The sequence below is a fragment of the Mauremys mutica genome, chromosome 4, assembly GCF_020497125.1.
Source record: "Mauremys mutica isolate MM-2020 ecotype Southern chromosome 4, ASM2049712v1, whole genome shotgun sequence".
Taxonomy (NCBI): domain Eukaryota; kingdom Metazoa; phylum Chordata; order Testudines; family Geoemydidae; genus Mauremys; species Mauremys mutica.
This window is the reverse complement of record NC_059075.1, coordinates 151,743,345-151,761,459: the sequence shown is the minus strand read 5'-3', so window position 1 is coordinate 151,761,459 and position 18,115 is coordinate 151,743,345. Positions and strand designations below refer to the sequence as shown.

The 18,115-nt window shown below is 48.9% G+C and overlaps 1 protein-coding gene and 1 long non-coding RNA gene across 4 annotated transcripts; one reads left to right on the top strand and one right to left on the bottom strand.

Moving 5' to 3' along the window:
* The first annotated feature begins 4,329 nt into the window (after positions 1-4,329).
* LOC123368382 lies at positions 4,330-18,084 on the top strand. 3 transcript variants are annotated; one of them, XR_006578749.1, is made up of 9 exons: positions 4,330-4,949; positions 7,151-7,228; positions 7,745-7,840; positions 8,334-8,590; positions 10,063-10,140; positions 10,655-10,751; positions 14,218-14,441; positions 16,155-16,323; positions 17,961-18,084. It is a non-coding gene; the product is annotated as an uncharacterized LOC123368382 (long non-coding RNA). The 3 variants fall into 3 exon arrangements; XR_006578750.1 differs by lacking the exon at positions 17,961-18,084 and having other exon boundaries at positions 8,404-8,590; positions 16,155-16,505; XR_006578748.1 differs by lacking the exon at positions 17,961-18,084 and having other exon boundaries at positions 16,155-16,505.
* LOC123368330 lies at positions 6,395-17,361 on the bottom strand. Its single transcript, XM_045013073.1, has 6 exons — positions 17,209-17,361; positions 15,520-15,761; positions 13,037-13,144; positions 11,934-12,081; positions 10,029-10,313; positions 6,395-7,401 (listed from the first exon to the last, which is right to left on the bottom strand). The coding sequence occupies exons 1-6, from the start codon at positions 17,273-17,275 to the stop codon at positions 6,977-6,979; spliced, it is 1,275 nt and encodes a 424-aa protein (XP_044869008.1). The 5' UTR covers positions 17,276-17,361; the 3' UTR covers positions 6,395-6,976.
* Positions 18,085-18,115: the final 31 nt, after the last annotated feature.

Genomic DNA, 18,115 nt, shown 5'->3' with positions numbered 1-18,115 from the left:
AGCTCACCAGTCGCTGGGGTATCCGTCCTCCAGGCCATCGGCTGAGTTCCCAAGTTCCCTCTCCAGTCCTCTGTAACAACAAACTCCCTCTCCCCTCACCTTGTTAAACTAGTAACACCCGGGGACACTGAGTCCCACTCTCTTTGCATGCAAACCATTGGAAAACATGGGAAAAAACCAAGAAAATCCCCCATTTCATCACAACGGGGAAGTTCTGACCGCAGGAACATGAGTCCAACCACAAGAGAGTCATGGCGACGAATTGACCTACGTAACACGTACATGGGGTGCATCCGCAGCTACCTAACCACAAAAGGGCCACGGCAATGAACTGATGTATACGATAATAAGTTGAGATCATTGATACTATCCTATAGGAGAAGGACACTACAACATAATAGGATACGCTGACACCACTATGTTTGATACATATCCAGTAGGGGTTTCTCCTCTTTCCTTATTTGTTATTTACCCTACTAAAGCTGGGGTGCTGTTATGGCCCTCTTGTGGTTAGGTATCTGCGGATGCACCCCATGTACCTGTTATGTAGCACAATTCATTGCAATAACTTTCTTGTGGTTGGACTCATGCTTCAGTGGTCAGAAATTCCCCTTAAACACTCTATTTTCAGTTCCCCAATACTTGGGGTTTCCGTTTATCTGTTCAGAGTTAAATTGTTCAATGTTCATAGGCCTCAAGCCTTATGCTAACTTGCTGAAGCTAATGTCTTACAGGATACAGGCCTGTAGGTTCCTTGTGTTACTGCTGAATATAATAAGGGCAAGGTAACTCAACAGGCTACAGTGCAGAACCAGCCCAGGGGCAGAGCTGGTCCCTCACTGGGACAGAAGCCACCCTCAGTCCCTGCTGCCCCCATGCCCCATCTGACCCCAATGATGTACTGAATGGGCTGTGGCCATGCAGCCAGGACTGCTGGCATCAAAGAGAAGCAAATGATCCCAATTAGGAAACAGCACAGTAATTAGAGATTCAGCTGAGTTGGAGGCTGGGTCATCTCCTCAGCAGTTCAGTCGTCTTCTTTTGTATGGCTTGTGTAGAGCAGCAACTACAACTTCACCTGAGGTTGATTGAGCCAAATGGCTACCTCAGGAGTAGGAGAATTTATTGCAGTAATGCCTCCTTCATATTTATAAATTGGGCAGTAGGTAGTGATATGTTTGATGGTCTGTCGTGGGGAGCCACATTCTCACGTCGGGCAGTCCTTGATTTTCCACTTGTGCATTATATGTCCGATCTACCATGGTTGGTTTGGATTTGGATCAGAGTTGACTAAGATGACCATGGAAGGTCAAACCCAGGAACCTTCTATGTGGGATCTGGCACAAGGTGCGTATTTTTTACATTTTGTTTAGACCAATCTGCTTTCCAAGCCTCCTTCTGATGGTAACCTGATGGCATGAGCCTAAAAAAGTGTTCCCAGAAAGGCTTGTGGGACTTAAGACGTTGCGGGTTTGGGGGGGAGGAAGAGGACCGTTGTCAAGATCTTAGTGGATAGGATGACGTCTATCAGTTATCTCCCGTGATATCACAACCACGGGTCATATCTTTGGGGACCATCTTGTATTAAATGAATGAATGTTCTAAGTACCGTCCTGGGCTAGGGTTAGTGTCTGCTCCCTGGGGAGGGTTACCGCAGCCCCACAAGGAACTGCTGATGGGGGTGAGGGGCAGTGTTCCCTCTAATTTTTTAAGTCCATATGTGGAATGAATGTTGTTATGTGCACCAATATGGAGGTGACGTGTGACACATCACCTCCATACCGGTGCACAGAACAAGATTCATGTGGTGGGGGTGGGGCCGAGGGGTTCGGAGTGTGGGAGGGGGCTCAGGGCTGGGGCAGAGGGTTGGGATGTGGGAGGAGGAGGGCTATGGCTGAGGTTGTGGGTTTTGGGATGGGATGCGACCAGAGATGAGGGGTTAGGGGTGCGGGAGGGAGTTCATTCCTGGGGCAGAGGGTTGCGTGCAGGCTCCAGTCAGGGACGAAGGCTCTGGGGCAGGGCCGGGGATGAGGTATTAGGGGTGCAGGGGATGGGAGGGGGCTCAGAGCTGGGGCAGAGGGTTGGGTGCAGGAGGTGAGGGCTCTAGCTAGGGGTGAAGGCTCTGGGGTGGGGGCCGAGGATGAGGGGTTTGGGGTGTGGAAGGGGGCTCAGGGCTGGAGCAGAGGATTGGGATGTGGGGGGTGCGGAAGTCAATGAAGAAGGAGGGCATCATTCTTTGAACAAGGAGACGGCAGATCTAAAGGAGGAGAGAACAAGCCTGTAGTGGAGGAAGTTGGCATGCTGATGGGACTCTCTTGAGGTGTCCATTTGCCTGAGAACAGGAGCAAGCCAGGGCTGTGGGCTGATGGGATGGATTTTATGATGGGGAAAGTGGGGCATGGGAGTCAAAGGTGGAGCAGATTGTGGAGTGGGAGGAGTGACCAACAAAGTATAAAAGTGAGGAATGAGGGGCTGAGGGCGGCAGAAGTTATGGCCTATGGTGGACTGAAGCCCACTGTATTGTTTCCGAGTTTATTTGTTGATTAAAACTATTTGTGAAGTTCTCTCTCGCTCAGCAGCTCACAGAGTTCCTTCTGAGCATTCCATATTGGACTCTGAAATGAATGCCAGCATGGAGAATTACCGAAATCACATGGCCTTGTTTCTGTTCTCTGATTGGATGGCTTATGGAACTAGCCAACATATAGCATGACTTTCAAACATTGAAATCGAACCTAGAATTCGGAGTCATCTAAACATTCACTTGTCATGAATATTCCCGTTAGTGAAGCTCTGTGCTCAGTAGTTGATGGAAAGGTAACAGGAAAGGGCATGGTTGGATCGATAACACGTTTCAAATGCAAATGGATGTGTGGATTATTCTCCCCATTGTTCTCTTTGCTCTAATAAGGCCAAAACATCCACCCACTGAGTCTCGCTGCCTGGACGTTTCGCTTAAGCAAAGCCTGGCTGAAGCAGGACATCTCTTACAGTTATTAATATGGATTGAAGGAAAAACATCAGTCTCCGATTTCCAGACCATGCGTGTCTGTCTCTAATAGGGCTGGTCCAATTATTCACAGCCAAAATCTAAGTGACCAAGTGAGAAATGCCTTAAATGCTCTTGAGAACAGAGAGATGACTGAACTGCACTTATCATCATATACGTCAATTTCTTGCCATGGCCCTTTTGTGGTTAGGTATCTGCAGATGCACCCCATGTACCTGTTATTTAGGTCAATTCGTTGCCATGACACTCGTGTGGTTGAAGTCATGTTCTTGTGGTCAGAAATTCCCCTTAAGCACTCCATTTTCAGCTCCCCAATACTTGGGGTTTCTGTTGGGCTGTTTATCTGTTCAAAGTTTAGCTGTTCAGAGTTCATAGGTCTCAAGCCTTATGCAAACTGGCTGAAGTTAATGTCTTACAGGATACAGACCTGTAGGTTCCTTGCATTACTGCTAAATATAATAAAGACAAGATAGCTCTACGGGCTACAGAGCTGAGCCAGCCCCGGGGCAGAGCTGGTCCCTCACTGGGACAGGAGCCACCCTCAGTCCCTGCTGCTCCAGTTCCCCGTCTGACCCCAGTGATGTTCTGACTGGGCTGTGGCCATGCAGCCAGGACCTCTGGAGTCAATGAGAAGAAGTAAACAATCCAGATTAGGGAGCAGCACAATTGATTAGAGATTCAGCTGAGTAGGAGGCAGAGTCACCTCCTCAGGAGGCTCAGCAGTTATGTCCTCTGAGTGACCAATATTGCAACCATGTGCCGTATCTTTTGGGACCATCTTGTATTAAATGAATGAATGTTCTAAGTACCGTCCTGGCCAGGCCCTGTGTCTGCATGGGGGAGGTTACTGCAGCTCTACCAGGAACAACTGATGGGGGTGAGGGGTGATTCCTGCAAGCCCTGGGATTATAAACAGCCCCACGGAAGTACCAGCCCCAGCATGGTTTGCACAGACTTGTTCAAACAGGTACCAGAGACCAAAGAGACAAAGGAAGGGCTTTTGGTGTATAAAGGGCTAGCTTGAACTGAACCGTGGTCTATGTGAGAAAATAGGTCGGTTTAACAACCTCACTCAGGGATGTGAAAAATCCACTCCCCCCCCGCCCCGAGTGATGTCGTTAAGATGACCTAAACCCTGATATAGACCATGTCTACACTACATCTTATGTAGGCAAAACTTATGTCATTCAGGAGTGTGAGTAACCCCCCCCCCCCCCCGGAGCAACATAAGTTACGCTGGCATAAGCACTCGAGTGCACTGTGCTATGTCGGCGGGAGAGCTTCTCCCGCTGACATAGCATCTGCCGCTCGCACAGGTAGTTTTATTATGCCGGTGGGAGAGCTCTCTTCCTTCAGCATGCAGCGTCTTCCTGAGATGTGCTGCAGCAACACAGCTGCATTGGTTATCGCTATACCTGTAGACATGCCCATAGACAGTGAGAGGTGGTTGGAAGAATTCTGTTCACCACATTCCCGCCTCTCAGCGAAGTGGATGGGAGGGATTCTCCCATCAGTGTAGGTAGTGTCTACACTGATGGGGTATGCAGTCTTGCAGCCACACCGCTGTACCTTTTCAAGTGTAGACAAGCCCTGAGAGAGGGGCCTTCTTTTTAATTCAACAGAGGTACATGATCTGTTATCCAAGGGGGACCCGAGCCTGTGGAAAGGATGGCAGGACTGAGGCCTGCCACGGTCCTCAGGGCTGATGTGCGACTTCTGGTACTTTTAATATGTGTTTAGCTTTTGGTGTTGTTTTATATGTTTTCTTTGTGTCTTTAAATAAATGTCCTGTGCTTTGAGTGAGCCGGTTGGTGACTGGCAAAACAGCGTCCTTGGGGAGAAAAGCAACACGTGCAGGCTGGACTTTGCCCAGAGAGAGGTGATCGCTAGAAACCTGAGAGGGCTCTTCTGGACCAGATCGTGGAAGGATGAGTCAAAGGTACAGTTACCCCAAAACTGTGACACCATGTTCTCCACTGCAGTCTATGGCCAGGCCGGCTGGGTGTCTGAGGCTATGAAAGAGAAGCTGTACTGACAGGCAGTGCGAGGGTTAATGCTGCAGAGCCCAAGATAGCTAGCTGTAATGCTGACCCTCCCAGGAACATTGCCAGCTTAACACAGACATCTGGTTGCCTCTTTGCTTGAAGCTCTTGCCTGCACTGCAACAGGCCACGAGGCAGCCAGACTTGGGTCCAGGGTATGGACAGATCGACAATCGCCAGCAGGCGGGCGGGATCAGTGGTTTAGCACTGGGAGATGGATCAGAAATCAGAGACCTTTTCCCTGGGATGTAGCAGCAGTTTGGGATGGGGGACAGGTCAACAGTTGGAAGGGATGCTTGGAAGTCCCCCTGCATTGTAGAGCAAAGATACCAAGGAGCAGAGTTAGAATTCCCCCGTCCTCCTTATTATTGCCATTCTGGGACGTTCTAGGTATTAACAGTGCATTTTTACTATTCTATTAAAACGGACTATTTTTTATAGAATAAAACAGCTAATGGCCATGTAAATATATGAGAAACACTGAACTTGATACCTGATCTTGCAAAGTATAATGAGGTATAATACTAAAAAATACAACAACAGTCGTCTGCATAAGGAACGGAAAATAATACTGAAAATATTCCTATGCCATTCTATAAACCTAAGGTGGTCGGGGCACTTCTAGTCACGCTTTTCTGTAATACAAGAACAGGGGGACACTTGAACCAAAAGACAGCAAATTTAAAAATGAATCAAAGCTAATTGGGCTTTGTGTAAAATAATAATACTAGTTTTAAGTCCTGATGGCTCCCTGCCATAAGGTACACGTGAGGCCCAGAACCTAGCAGAATTCAAGAAGGATTAGACATTTATGTGGATAATGAGCACTGGTGGCAGCCCTTGTCAGAGACAGGATACTGAGTTCCATGGGCTTCTGGATCTGCTCTGCTAAGAAGACAATGCAATGGGTTCCCTGTATAGAAACAAGGCTGAGCTCCTCTGTGATGGGTCCCTGGGGTGCAACCTGGACTGTGAGACCGCTGAGCCCTCTCTCCCAACCCGGAGTGTCCCTTTCACTCTGTGATGCTGTGTCAAGCCACAAACCTCTAACAGGCACTGCACTGATACAGACATCCACAGGCAGGGACTCACCCAGCTGAGTTACATGAATGAGCTCCTAGCCTCTCATGAACCATCAACAGGGAGGCTTCAGCTAATTCCACCCAGTTCCCCAGTCACGCACCCCAGAACTGTGCTGTCTTGCACTGGTCGGAAGCCTGCCTGGTGTGAGTTCATTACCGACTCCACCCCTCCCTCCATGTGGAGAGGACACACACTAGCCTTTGTAAACTGAGCTGAGATTTCCCAAGCACTTCAGCCAATACACACCGTTTTAGGCAAAATATAAAACAGGTTTATTGATTACAAAAGGGTAGATTTTAAGTGATTATAAGTAGCAAGTGTAATGATCAAAGTTGGTTACTTAAGAAATAAAAAGATATTCACACTCTGAGTTCTACAAACTAAATAGGATTTGAATCAAGCAGTGTCTCACCCTGAAGGATGGTACAAACAGGTCACAGATCCTCAATACACAGGCTGGGACTCTTTTCCAGCCTGAGACCACCCTTCCCCAGTTCAACGTCTTTGGCCTCTAGACCAGTGGTCCCCAACCTTTTTCGTCGGGCAGGTGCCAGACAACGAGCACGGAGGACCATGGCGGTGGACGATCCGCCGAAATTCCACCGACAAGCAGCAATGTCAATAGGTGTTGCCGCTGAAATACCGCCGAAAATCGGCCAGTACGCGGGCGCACTTTCCTTGATAGGTGTGGATGAATCATTAACCACTGTCTGGCTTCTCCACTGTTGTACCTGAAAGGCTGGTTGGGGTGTTCCCAACCTCACAATATATTTCAGTAACAGACACATAGCAAAACTTCACATCACATGAGAACATACACAATCCAACAGGATATTAATGTTCAAGAGAGCAAGACTTTTAAAATATTTTGCAAGACATGCATTGTACAAAACTTATCGTAATTATATAGCAGTGGTGAATATGGGTATTTGTGAATAACACCTAGAGGTACAGGGAGGCACAGCCAGGCTGATTCCTGACCAGTCCTTGTTACGCTTCTTAATCTCCTTGCCAGGTCTTTCCGGTTGATGGCTTCCAGCACTGTTGTGGTCACCTCCAGCGCATAATCCATTGTGTAGTATCTGATCAAGAGGTCAGTGATCTCTAGAGACATTGCATTCTCCAGTTTCCCTTTAGGGATGTGGTCGTATCCCTCCTTCAGATCAATGTCAGTCAGTTTGCGCTTGAAGTTCTTCAACTCGCTCTCCCCCAAGTCATCCAAGGTGTTGACCAGGAGATCTCGTGTTGTTTTCCCTGTGCGTGTGCCTATAACAAGAGAAACAAACTATACCGTCCAGCTGCAACCCCACCCAGGCCGGGGTACCCTCCCTTCCCCATCGCCACCCTTCTGTAGATCAAACGTCAGTGCCTCTGCGCTCCCCTCATGTCTGGTTTGGATAGAATCCACCCGTGGTCAGGGAGGTTCTGCTGTCTAGGGCTGGGGAGTCTGGGATTTCGTTTCTACGTCTGAGCAGGTGGGGGCTGAGGGGGGAAGGGGGTAGTTCTAGGGATTAGTCCCAGAGAGGACATGGACTCTTAGGTTCCCTTTCTAGCTCTGCCACTGTCTCAGTAATGAGTCTTTTCCTTCTACTTTCTATGCTGCAAACAGGACAACTCCCCACACCCTGAAGGATGAACTAACGGGTGGGAGGATCAGACCCTGATGCAGGATGTTTCACGTCCCCTGGAACAGGAAAAAGAAAAGGTGAATCAAACCTCTAGCTGAATAATTGTCTGCTTATGCTGCTCCTCTCACATCACAGCAGGCACTCTTAGCCAGTCAGATCTGAATCAGGCATATGACATTCTAATTAATTATCTTCAGACATGGATCTCTATGGGTTTCCCAGAGACTAGAGGTTTTCCTCACCCATTTATGGAAAAAATCCCCCAACTCCCCATGTGATTGGCTACTCTTCCCAAGTTCCCCACCTCCTGGGGAAAGCAGCCAATCCAAGTAGCTACACAGGTTGAGGGACAGTCCAGCCCCGCAATCAGTGTCTCTTTCCTGGGTGGACAAAGGGTTCAGATTGCTACTAAGATGCTTCAGCTCTTTGCAGAGCCAGCTGGGGAGCAGCTCTGCAGCTGCCCCTCCTCTTTGTGGGTTCTCCTGTTTCCCCATCTCTTTAACCACTCCTCTGTCACTGATATCTCCACTGCCTAGTGTTACCCCAACTCCCTGAATCCCCCCCACCTAGGAGAGGACCCTGTCTCAAAAGCCCAGTGAGCATAAGCTGTCAAGGAGGAAAGGAGAATTGACAATTTCAGGAAGAGCAGAGAGGTTGAAGGATGAGGCCGGAGCAGAGAGACCCCAAGATCTGAGGAGAAAGGGGCTATGAAAGATCCTAATGAGAGCTGTTTCAATGGAGTGGAAACATCGGGAGCCAGAGAATAACGGTTCAAGATGGAGCTGGAAAAGAGGAATTTGATCCATTAGTTGTCAACAGTCCATTTGGTGAGTTTAGAAATGGAGGCAAGGAGAGAGATGGGGCAGTAGTTGGAGAGGCAGGCAGGGTTGAGGGCTGGTGTTTGATGATAGGAGAGACCATGACGAGCTTGTATTGTGAGGGGAAGGAGCCAGAGGCCAGTCAGAGATTAAGAAAAAGGGTGATGGAGGGGATTAGTACAGGGATAGTTGAGGTAAGAAGGCGGGAAGGGATACGAATCACTGGAGCAGGTGATGGAGAATTAGTCATGAAGAGAAGGTGGGAGACTTCAAGGTTAATGATGGGGGAAGGAGGTGGTGGTTGGGATGGGAAGACGAGGAGGTATAATCTGTCAGATTTCATTTCTCTGTGGAGAAGCTGGTAAAATCCTGTGCAGAGAGGGAAGAGAGGTCACCGGGAGGGTTAAAGAGGGAATTAAATGTTGCAATAAATGTTGGAGATATCTGGAAAGACATGTTGTGATAAATGAAGTGTGTGTGTGTGGGTAGCTCCCTTTGATGGACACCCAGCCAGCCAGTTAGCTGTAAAATCCCTCTTGGTAGCTGTTCTCTACTTGCTTTACCTGTAAAAGGTTAAAAAATCCCCAGGTAAAGGGGAAAAAAAGTGGGCACCTAACCAAAAGAGCCAATGGGAAGGTAGAACTTTTTAAAATTGGGAAAGAAACTTTCCCTTTGTCTGTTCTCTCTGGGCTGAAGAGACGGGCAGCAGGAATGCTGTGTAAAGTTTGAACCAGATATGAAAACCATCAGATCATATCTAGAGCTACTTTTAACAACCCAAATATGTAAGTAAATTAGGAATGTTTAGGAAGACACGATTAGGTTTATTTCTGTTTATTTTTTAAGGCTTGTGGACTCCTCTGTGCTAACTCCAGATGCTTTTGTTTGCTTGTAACCTTTAAGCTAACCCCCAAGAAAGCTATTTTGGGTGCTTAATTTTTGGAATTGCTCTTTTAAAATCTAGCAAGAGCCTAAGTTCCAGATGTATTTTTTTCCTTTTTGTTTTAAATAAAATGTACCCTTTTTAAGAACAGGATTGGATTTTTGGTGTCCTGAGAGGTTTGTGCACATGTTGTTTGATTAGCTGATAGCAACATCTAATTTCCTTTCTCAGCTCTTCCCGGGGTGAAAGGGCTTGAGGGTACCCCACAGGGAGGAATTGCTCTTTCCTGGGTCCAAGGGGTTTTTTGCATTTGGGTGGTGGCAGCATTTACAGAGAAAAGCTGTAACCTCAGGAGTGTAATATACGCCTGGAGTGGCCAGTATTAATTTTTTAAATCCTTGCAGGCTCTCACCTTCTGTACTCAAAGTGACTGAGTGGGGATTCTGCCTTGACACATGCGTTGTACAAAATTTAACATAACTATATAACAGTGGTGAATATGGGTATTTGGGGTAACACTTTGAGATACAGGAAGGCACAGCCAGCCCCAGGCTGATTCCTCACCAGTCCTTGTTATGCTTCTTAATCTCCTTGCCAGGTCTTTCTGGTTGATGGCTTCCAGCACTGTTGTGGTCACCTCCAGCGCATAATCCATTGTGTAGTGTCCAATCAAGAGGTCAGTGATCTCTAGAGATGTTGCATTCTCCAGTTTCCCTTTAGGGATGTGGTTGTATCCCTCCTTCAGAGCAATGTCAGTCAGTTTGCGCTTGAAGTTCTTCAACTCGCTCTCTCCCAAGTCATCCAAGCTGTTTACCAGGAGATCTTGTGTTGTTTTCCCTGTGCTTGTGCCTATAACAAGAGAAACAAACTGTACAGTCCAGCCGCAACCCCACCCAAGGCGGGGTACCCTCCCTTCTCCATCCCCACCCTTCTGTAGATCAAACGTCAGTGCCTCTGTGCTCCCCTCACGTCTGGTTTGGATAGAATCCACCTGTGGTCAGGGAGGTTCTGCTCTAGGGCTGGGGAGTCTGGGATTTTGTTTCTATGTCTGAGCAGGTTGGGGCTGAGGGGGGAAGGGAGTAGTTCTAGGGATTAGTCCCAGAGAGGATGCGGTCTCTTAGGTTCCCTTTCTAGCTCTGCCACTGTCTCAGTAATGAGTCTTTTCCTTCTACTTTCTGTGCTGCAAACAGGACAACTCCCCACACCCTGAAGGATGAACTAACTGGTGGGAGGATCAGACCCTGATGCAGGATGTTCCACATCCCCTGGAAGAGGAAAAAGCTAGAAGTTTGATTCACTTTTTCTGAATAATTGTCTGCTTCTGCTGCTCCTCTCACACCACAGCGGGCACTCTTAGCCAATCAGATCCGAATCAGGCACATGACCCTCTAGTTCAGGGGTCAGAAACCTGTCAGAAGTGCTGTGCCGAGTCTTCATTTATTCACTGTAATTTAAGGTTTCGTGTGGCAGTCATACATTTTAACATTTTTAGAAGGTCTCTTTCTATAAGTCTATAATGTATAACTAAACTATTGTTGTATGTAAAGTAAATAAGGTTTTTAAAATGTTTAAGAAGCTTCATTTAAAATTAAATTAAAATACAGAGCCCCCCGGACTGGTGGCCAGGGTGAGTGCCACTGAAAATCAGCTTTCGTGCCGCCTTCAGCTCCCATGCCATAGGTTGTCTACCCCTGCTCTAGTTAATTATCTTCAGAAATGGATCTCTATTGGTCTCCCAGAGACGACAGGTTTTCCTCACCCTAATGGACAAAAATCTACAAAATACCTATCTGATTGGCTACGGGGAGGGATAGCTCAATGGTTTGAGCATTGGCCTGCTAAACCCAGCATTGTGAGTTCAATGCTTGAGGAAGCCACTTAGGGATCTGGGGCAAAAATTGGTCCTGCTAGTTAAGGCAAGGGGCTGGACTCAATGACCTTTCAAGGTCCCTTCCAATTCTAGGAGATTGGTATATCTCCAATTATTTATTTATTTTATTTTATTTACTCTTCCCCAGTTCCCCACCTCCTGGGGAAAGGAGCCAACCCGAGTAGTTACACATGCTGGGGGACAGCCCCCCCCTCAATCAGTGTAGCAGACAGAGCTCTGCCCCTGTCTCTTCACTGGGTGGACAAAGGACTGAAAACGCTACTCAGATGGTTCAGCCCTTTGCAGAGACAGCTGAGGAGCAGCTCTGCAGCTTTGTGGCTTCTCCTGCTTCCCCGTCTCTTTGACCGCTCCTCCAACACTGATATCTCCACTGCCTGGTGTTACCCCAACTCCCTGAATCCCCCCTGCCCTAGGAGAGGACCCTGTCTCAAAAGCTCAGTGAGGTTAAGCTGTCAAGGCGGAAAGGAGACTTGACAATTTTAGGAACAGCAGAGAGGTTGAAGGATGAGGCTGGAGCAGAGAGACCCCAAGATCTGAGGAGAAAGGGGCTATGTTTTCCACACCACCATTGAGCTTACCTGCTCTCAGAGAGGCAATCCGGAGAGGTCCACTTTCTCTATCACCTGTGCAGTATTTTTGCTTTGTCAAGCTGAGCTGCATTCGTTCTTCCATGTCCCTGGTGTAGGGCTTCCGGCTCTCAGGCCCTATGTAGGTAAATTTCAAATCCTAATACAAAGGCGAGATGACGCGTTAGAGACAAAACTGTTTAAGACTGAGGAGAAAGAAGTGGCGAGATTTATAAATAGCGCAAGTGTGTGAGGCGAGCGAGAGGGAGGAATCCAAAATACCCGCAGCTTGTGGGCCGGAGTGATGGGGGGTGGGAGGAGTCCAACACCCCCGCCATGGACTGTTGGGGGTGATGCAGGGCGCAGTGTGTGAACGAGAGCCCAGCCACACAGCTGGCGTCAGTCAGCAGAATCCAGGTTCCTGGGATGCTGGGAGATGGAGGCAGTGGGCGATGAAGGGGCTGCAAATGGGGGTGATATTTTTGGAGAAGCAGCAGGTGTTCCAGAGAGAGCCGGGGAAAAGGAGGGACACGGAGGAAGCGTGAGCACAGGGACTAGGTTGGAGCATCTGGATCATGAGGGATAGGTGGGTGGGGACAATGGGATGAAGTGAAGAGCGAGCGTTGGGGAAGCTGTCACCAGGTGCAAGGAGAAGACGGCAAAAGCGCAGCCGGACGTGGGATGTGAGAATGGGGAGAACAGGCAGAAGGGCTGGTGGAAGGAGTCACGGGCAGGATGGAGGGAGAAACAGCGATGCCAGGAGGGGGCTCAAACGCAACTACTGCATAATGCCAGTTAAGGGCAGGGATCACTTCACCCACCCCAGAAATGCAGCCACCTCTGGGTCGGCGTACAGCAGCTGCCTAACAGATTCACAGCAATGCTCTAGCAGCATTTGTTTTATTTGTTTTTGGCAACCTTCCCTCTAATATTCAGGATCTCACTCCCGAGTCACCCCCAGACTGGCCTCCTGCAGATGCTCAACTTGTGGTTACCCTTGAAGGCCATTTGCAACTGGCAGCTAGTGCAGGACCAGACAGCCCAGAGATTTAAACTTAATGGGGCTTCTCTCAAGGACCACGCTACATCCATGCTCTGTAATTAATCTCACTTACCGATGGATTTATCGCGGCATCCGGTACACCTGGCACACCATGACGAGTTCCAAAGTGAGGCGGCTTGTCCACAGAAATTGACTGGTATTTCTCATGTTCTTCAGTTGCCTGTGAAAGGTCTAGCACAGTCATTTATGGGTGATCCAGTGGAAAAAAAAACACACCACACATACACACATTATTTCTTTCCTCCTTGCTTCCATTCAACAGGTTTCGGGAATGCCGCAAATTCCAGTTAGAACGGGGTGAATTTCGACTGCAACATTTTTCAGTGAAAAATGCAGATTCAGCAACACTGAAATGTTTTGTGAATTCATGTAAATGTTGCGGAATTTTTTTTTGTTACAAAAAGAGAAAAACAAGTCCTAAGAATCTGAGACTTTTTGTTTTGACATTTTCAAAAATGAAACCTGAACATTTCCTTTTATTTTAATTTTAAAAAGTCAAAAATGTTTTCAAATGCTCAGCTGAAAGGAAGCATTTTGGTCTGATCCCAAACAAGGTTAGTGGGGGATTCTGAGTGACTGAAAAGTGTGAAAGTTTTCATTTGCAGTCTGACTCGAAACAATTGTTTAAAAATCTTTTCTTAGCTGCCAATGAAACAAAACATCTGGTATTCGCCCAGCTGTAGCCCCAGTTCCCATTACACAGCTGCTGTGACAAAGGGCTGGAGGTCTATCAATAATTTCCACCTCATGGCAATAGAAAATTGTTAAACTGGGTCTAGCCAGACACAAGGATCTCTGGAATATGCTATCAGTGTTAGGTGGTTAAGCATTTGAAAGACAGCTATTAATTGTCATTAAAGAGTCTTCTCATCCTCAGTGATCCATCTTCAAGAGATGTTTCCCATCCCTACCGTGTTTGTATGTGTAACTGGAGAAAACTAGTTTGGAAAACACGAGCAGCTTGATAAGCAGCTTGAGTGGGTGGGTGGGTGGGTGGATGGATGGATGGGTGGGGGAGGTCTCTCTCGCACTGCTGTGTGAGGGGACGCTAACCAGGAGGGTCAGAGGAGGGATTTGTGTCCTTTCTTCCTTGTAATTGTAATTGTAGCTAAGCTAAGGGTGCCTATGTGTCTGGCCTTTGCAAAGTATTCATCAGACAGGTTATATGGCACAAGCCGTTTCTTTTATTTTCATCTGATTCTATTTTTAATCTTGTTTCTATTACATCTGCAGTGGCGCAGGTGTTTCACACTCTCCATCCCTAAAGAGAGCAAAGTCCTTCAAACACGGCAAGGAGGTGAAGGAGGCAAGAAGAGTGGCCAGAGACTAAACCCCATTCTTATAGGTGTGTCTTCACTGCAGCATTAGTCCAGGCTACTACCCAGGAGCTGCCCTAACCTGCTTCCCAGCCACACACAGAAACCTCGCATTTGGATTTAGTGGTGCTTTAAACCCAGGTACCTGACCGAGTGCCCAGATTTGGGTTAACTCTGCAATGGAGACATATGCAGTTTCCTCCTGCTGGAATTCGGTGCCACTGTGTAATGCCGAATTTGTGCAGAATTAATGTTCTAGGCAGAATCCCGCCCCCCCCCCGAATCTGGGGGTCCAGCTATCAGCCCTGGGAAGCGGGGCTCTGACTGCCAGCCCTGCTTGGTGGGGCTCCTGCTGTCAGCCCCGGGCAATGGAAGGGCCACAGCAGGCCCCCCAGGCCTGGGGAGGATGAAGAACCCTAAGAAGAGCAGATGGAAGGTTATGTTAATTGATCAAAGGATGAAAAAAATTGGAGGAATTTGGAGGGGGGGAATTTGAAGGGTTTTTTTCCCCCAAAAGGGGCTCTGGGGCTTAACAATTACATCAGGATGAAAAGAAGCAGGAGTAGAAAGCTAGAGCTGTCCCGCCTTCCTGCATTTTGAGTGGCACAAGCACTTCCATTTCAGGGTGAAAAAATCTCAAACTCCTTTCTGCAATGCTCGCTACCCTCGGTACGGAGAAGGGCTCTTACCCTCTGGGGTTGGGGCAGGAGGGGAAAGTTGATGCAGCTTATATATTTCCTTCGGGCTCCCTTAGCCCTGGTCTACACTAAGGGGGAGGGGGGGTCGACCTAAGATACGCCGACTTTGGCTACGCGAATAGCGTAGCTGAAGTCGGCGTATCTTAGGTCGACTTACCTGGCCGTGAGGATGGCGGCGAGTCAACCGCTGCCGCTCCCCCGTCGACTCCGCTTCCACCTCTGGCGAGCTGGAGTTCCGGAGTCGACGGGGAGCGCGTTCGGGGTTCGATTTATCCGCGTCTAGACGAGATGCGACAAATCGATCCCCCATAGATCCATCTCTACCCGACCTGCCCTAAGAGTGTCAGGTTCATCACCACCCACTGCCCTCTGAAGCTATTCATTGCCCTCACATGTCACTGCACGAAGGGGCTCAGTTTTCACACACCAGCTGCCTGCCCTGCATTGAGGTTGCTCCTTGCCCTGCTGTGGCTGCTGACTCTGACTCCCTGTCCTGCATATTGCGATCGAGTCTTATTTACCTTTTCTACTGAACGGTTCTTGGGGATCAGGTAGAGGTGGAGAGTTCTGTCTGCGGCCCCGAATGCCCAATACAGCAGCACCAGCGAGTAGATTGGAATAAATGTAAATGTAGAAGAGATCAAAATAAGTCCAATTGGGGAGAAGCCAGGGTTTTCCAGCACAGCTCGGGACAGCCTCTCCTGCGTTGGCTTCTCCGGGGTCAGTGTGGCCAGTTTGCGTCTGGGAGGCACTGCCTTTTCCTCTGCAAATGGACAAAACCGTGAAGTCACAGGTGAGGTTGCCAAGTGCATTTCGAAGGAGGGTGCTACACTGAACACGGCGGTAACAAACACTGGAAATGATGGCAGGCACAAGCTAAGGTGATTGAAGAATCTGAAACCAACCGGCACATCCCTTGCACTGGCAAAGAGCATGGGACAGAAACGTTCTCGGTGACCAGAATGTTCACCTTAGCTCTGCTCCCATAGTGCTATCAACCCAGTGTTTCCCAGAGCGTGGGGCGTGTCCTGCTGAGGATGGCAGGATAAAAAACTAGTTCAGTGGAGGTGAAAGTGCAGACCGACCTCCCAATTGTTTTTCAGAGTCACAGCTTCCATTTTTTCAACGCTAGTCTCTCTCTGTTATGGTTATAAAGGAAACGTTCTGCTCCCCCCGAGTGAGCCGCTCCCCACATGGACAGGCTTTGGGAGCTATCAGGAGACAGAAACAAACCCTCTCCCATAAGAAGGAGACTGTTTGCTTCCTTGTTGGATTGATGCAGCAAGAAATAACGCTTCTTGGATGTCGGACTCCTCCCTCAGAGTGTGAGTAGCCCCACATCTATCTCGCCCCATACACAGGCCTTCTTCTCTCCCTCGACCTCCCTTTCCAACACCCCTTGTCTCTTTCCCTCCTTCGCAGTATGCAGGGGCGGCTCTAGGTATTTTGCTGCCCCAAGCACGGCAGGCAGGCTGCCTTTGGCGGCTTGCCTGCAGGAGGTCCCCAGTCCCGCGGATTCGGCAGCAGCCTGCGGGAGGTCTGCCGAAGCCGTGGGACCAGCGAACCCTCTGCAGGAAGGTTGCTGAAGGCAACCTGCCTGCTGCCCTCGCGGCGACCGGCAGAGCGCCCCCCGTGGCTTGCCGCCCCAGGCATGCGCTTGGCGTGCTGGTGCCTGGAGCCACCCCTGGCAGTATGAATAGATCTGTCCTGTGTCTCTCTCCTCTGCCCCGTCCCAGCAAATGTTAGGTCTCTCTCTGGTGCGTGCCTCTCTGATACAGAATTTCCCTGTGTAGCGCATGTGGGAAATTGTTGTAATTTTTTTTTTTTTTTAAGTGTGACTCTGTTTCCCCACTCAGGATGACTCCCCACTGGGTGTGAAGGGGTTAATTTCCCATGTGAGAAAGGAGAATAAGAGCTGGGGGTTGGGCTGGGAGAAGCAAACTGTCAAGCACTGGTCCTTGGTGGTACAATGGAAGAGCCTAACTCCCTTTGAGGCGCTCAGCGTCTAACCCTCCCGTGGATCCACGACACCCAGGGGCAGTCTTGCTTGGGAAGGAAGTTCAGCATCCTGCCCTTCGCACTGTGCCAGGAAATCAGCAGCGCTGCTGAGCTCTCTGCTCGGCAGGCCGGCAAGCAGGCAGCTCCTGTGCGAGGAGACCTATGGACAAGATCCCCCATAGGGAGCGGACACTTGAGAGATCCCCTCTTACCTGTCCTTGCCCTCTGGAGTAGTTTGTCTCCCAGGCCCTTCTTGCCCCTGGCCCTCAGGACCTCCATGGCCACTCGCACCAGCTCTGTTCTCAATCAGCCCTGGAGCGATTTCTCTGCATCTTCACTGGCAGGTTCCCTGGGCGCAGAAGGAAAGCTCGTCAAAGGGGAAAGTAAAAGAAAGTTAGCCACCGCCGCCTCTTATGCAGCTGAGTCCCGCCCTCTTCCTTTCTGCCACACTGGGCTGGGCTCAGTTAGAAGATTAACCGTTATACTCCGGCTCTGGTTCCCGAATTTTGTGGTCCTTTTGTGAGGTCAGGAGTTTGGCTGCTATGGGGGTAGCAGGGGGCTACTTGAAGACATCTAATTTGTCCAAGTAATTTTTAACTTGTTCCTTCCCTATTTTAGCCTCTGATCCTACCTCATTTTCACTGGCATTCACTATGTTAAATGTCCAATCACCAGCAACCTTCTTGGTGAAAACCGAAACAAAGAAGTCATTAAGCACCTCTGGCATTTCCACATTTTCTGTTATCGTTCCCCCTCTCCCCCCTTATTGAGTAACTGGCCTACCCTGTCCTTGGTCTTCCTCTTGCTTCTAATCTATTTGTAGAATGTTTTCTTGTTACCCTTTATGTCTCTAGCTAGTTTGATCTTGTTTTCTGCCTTGGCCTTTCTAATTTGGTCCCTACATACTTGTGTTATTTGTTTCTATTCATCCTTTGTAATTTGACCGAGTTTCCACTTTTTTCAGCAACCGGGACCCTGTTCCTGTGGCAAGGGCTGACTGACCCCATCACCCAGCACTGGTAGCGCCCTGCCTCCTCCTCCTACCTGCTTCTTGTGGGCAGGCGTTTTGTGTGTGGCTTCAACCTCACCTGACTAAAGGCAGCAGCTGCAGCCAGAAAG

Bases quoted from the DNA above. Each gene is read 5' to 3' on its own strand.
- LOC123368330 (XM_045013073.1), bottom strand. From the start codon at position 17,275: ATGGAGGTCCTGAGGGCCAGGGGCAAGAAGGGCCTGGGAGACAAACTA. The intron at 15,762-17,208 runs GTAAGAGGGGAT...GTCCATTTGCAG, and splicing joins ACTCCAGAGGGCAAGGACAG to AGGAAAAGGCAGTGCCTCCC. The intron at 7,402-10,028 runs GTGAGGAATCAG...CTCTTGTTATAG, and splicing joins AAGAAGCATAACAAGGACTG to GCACACGCACAGGGAAAACA.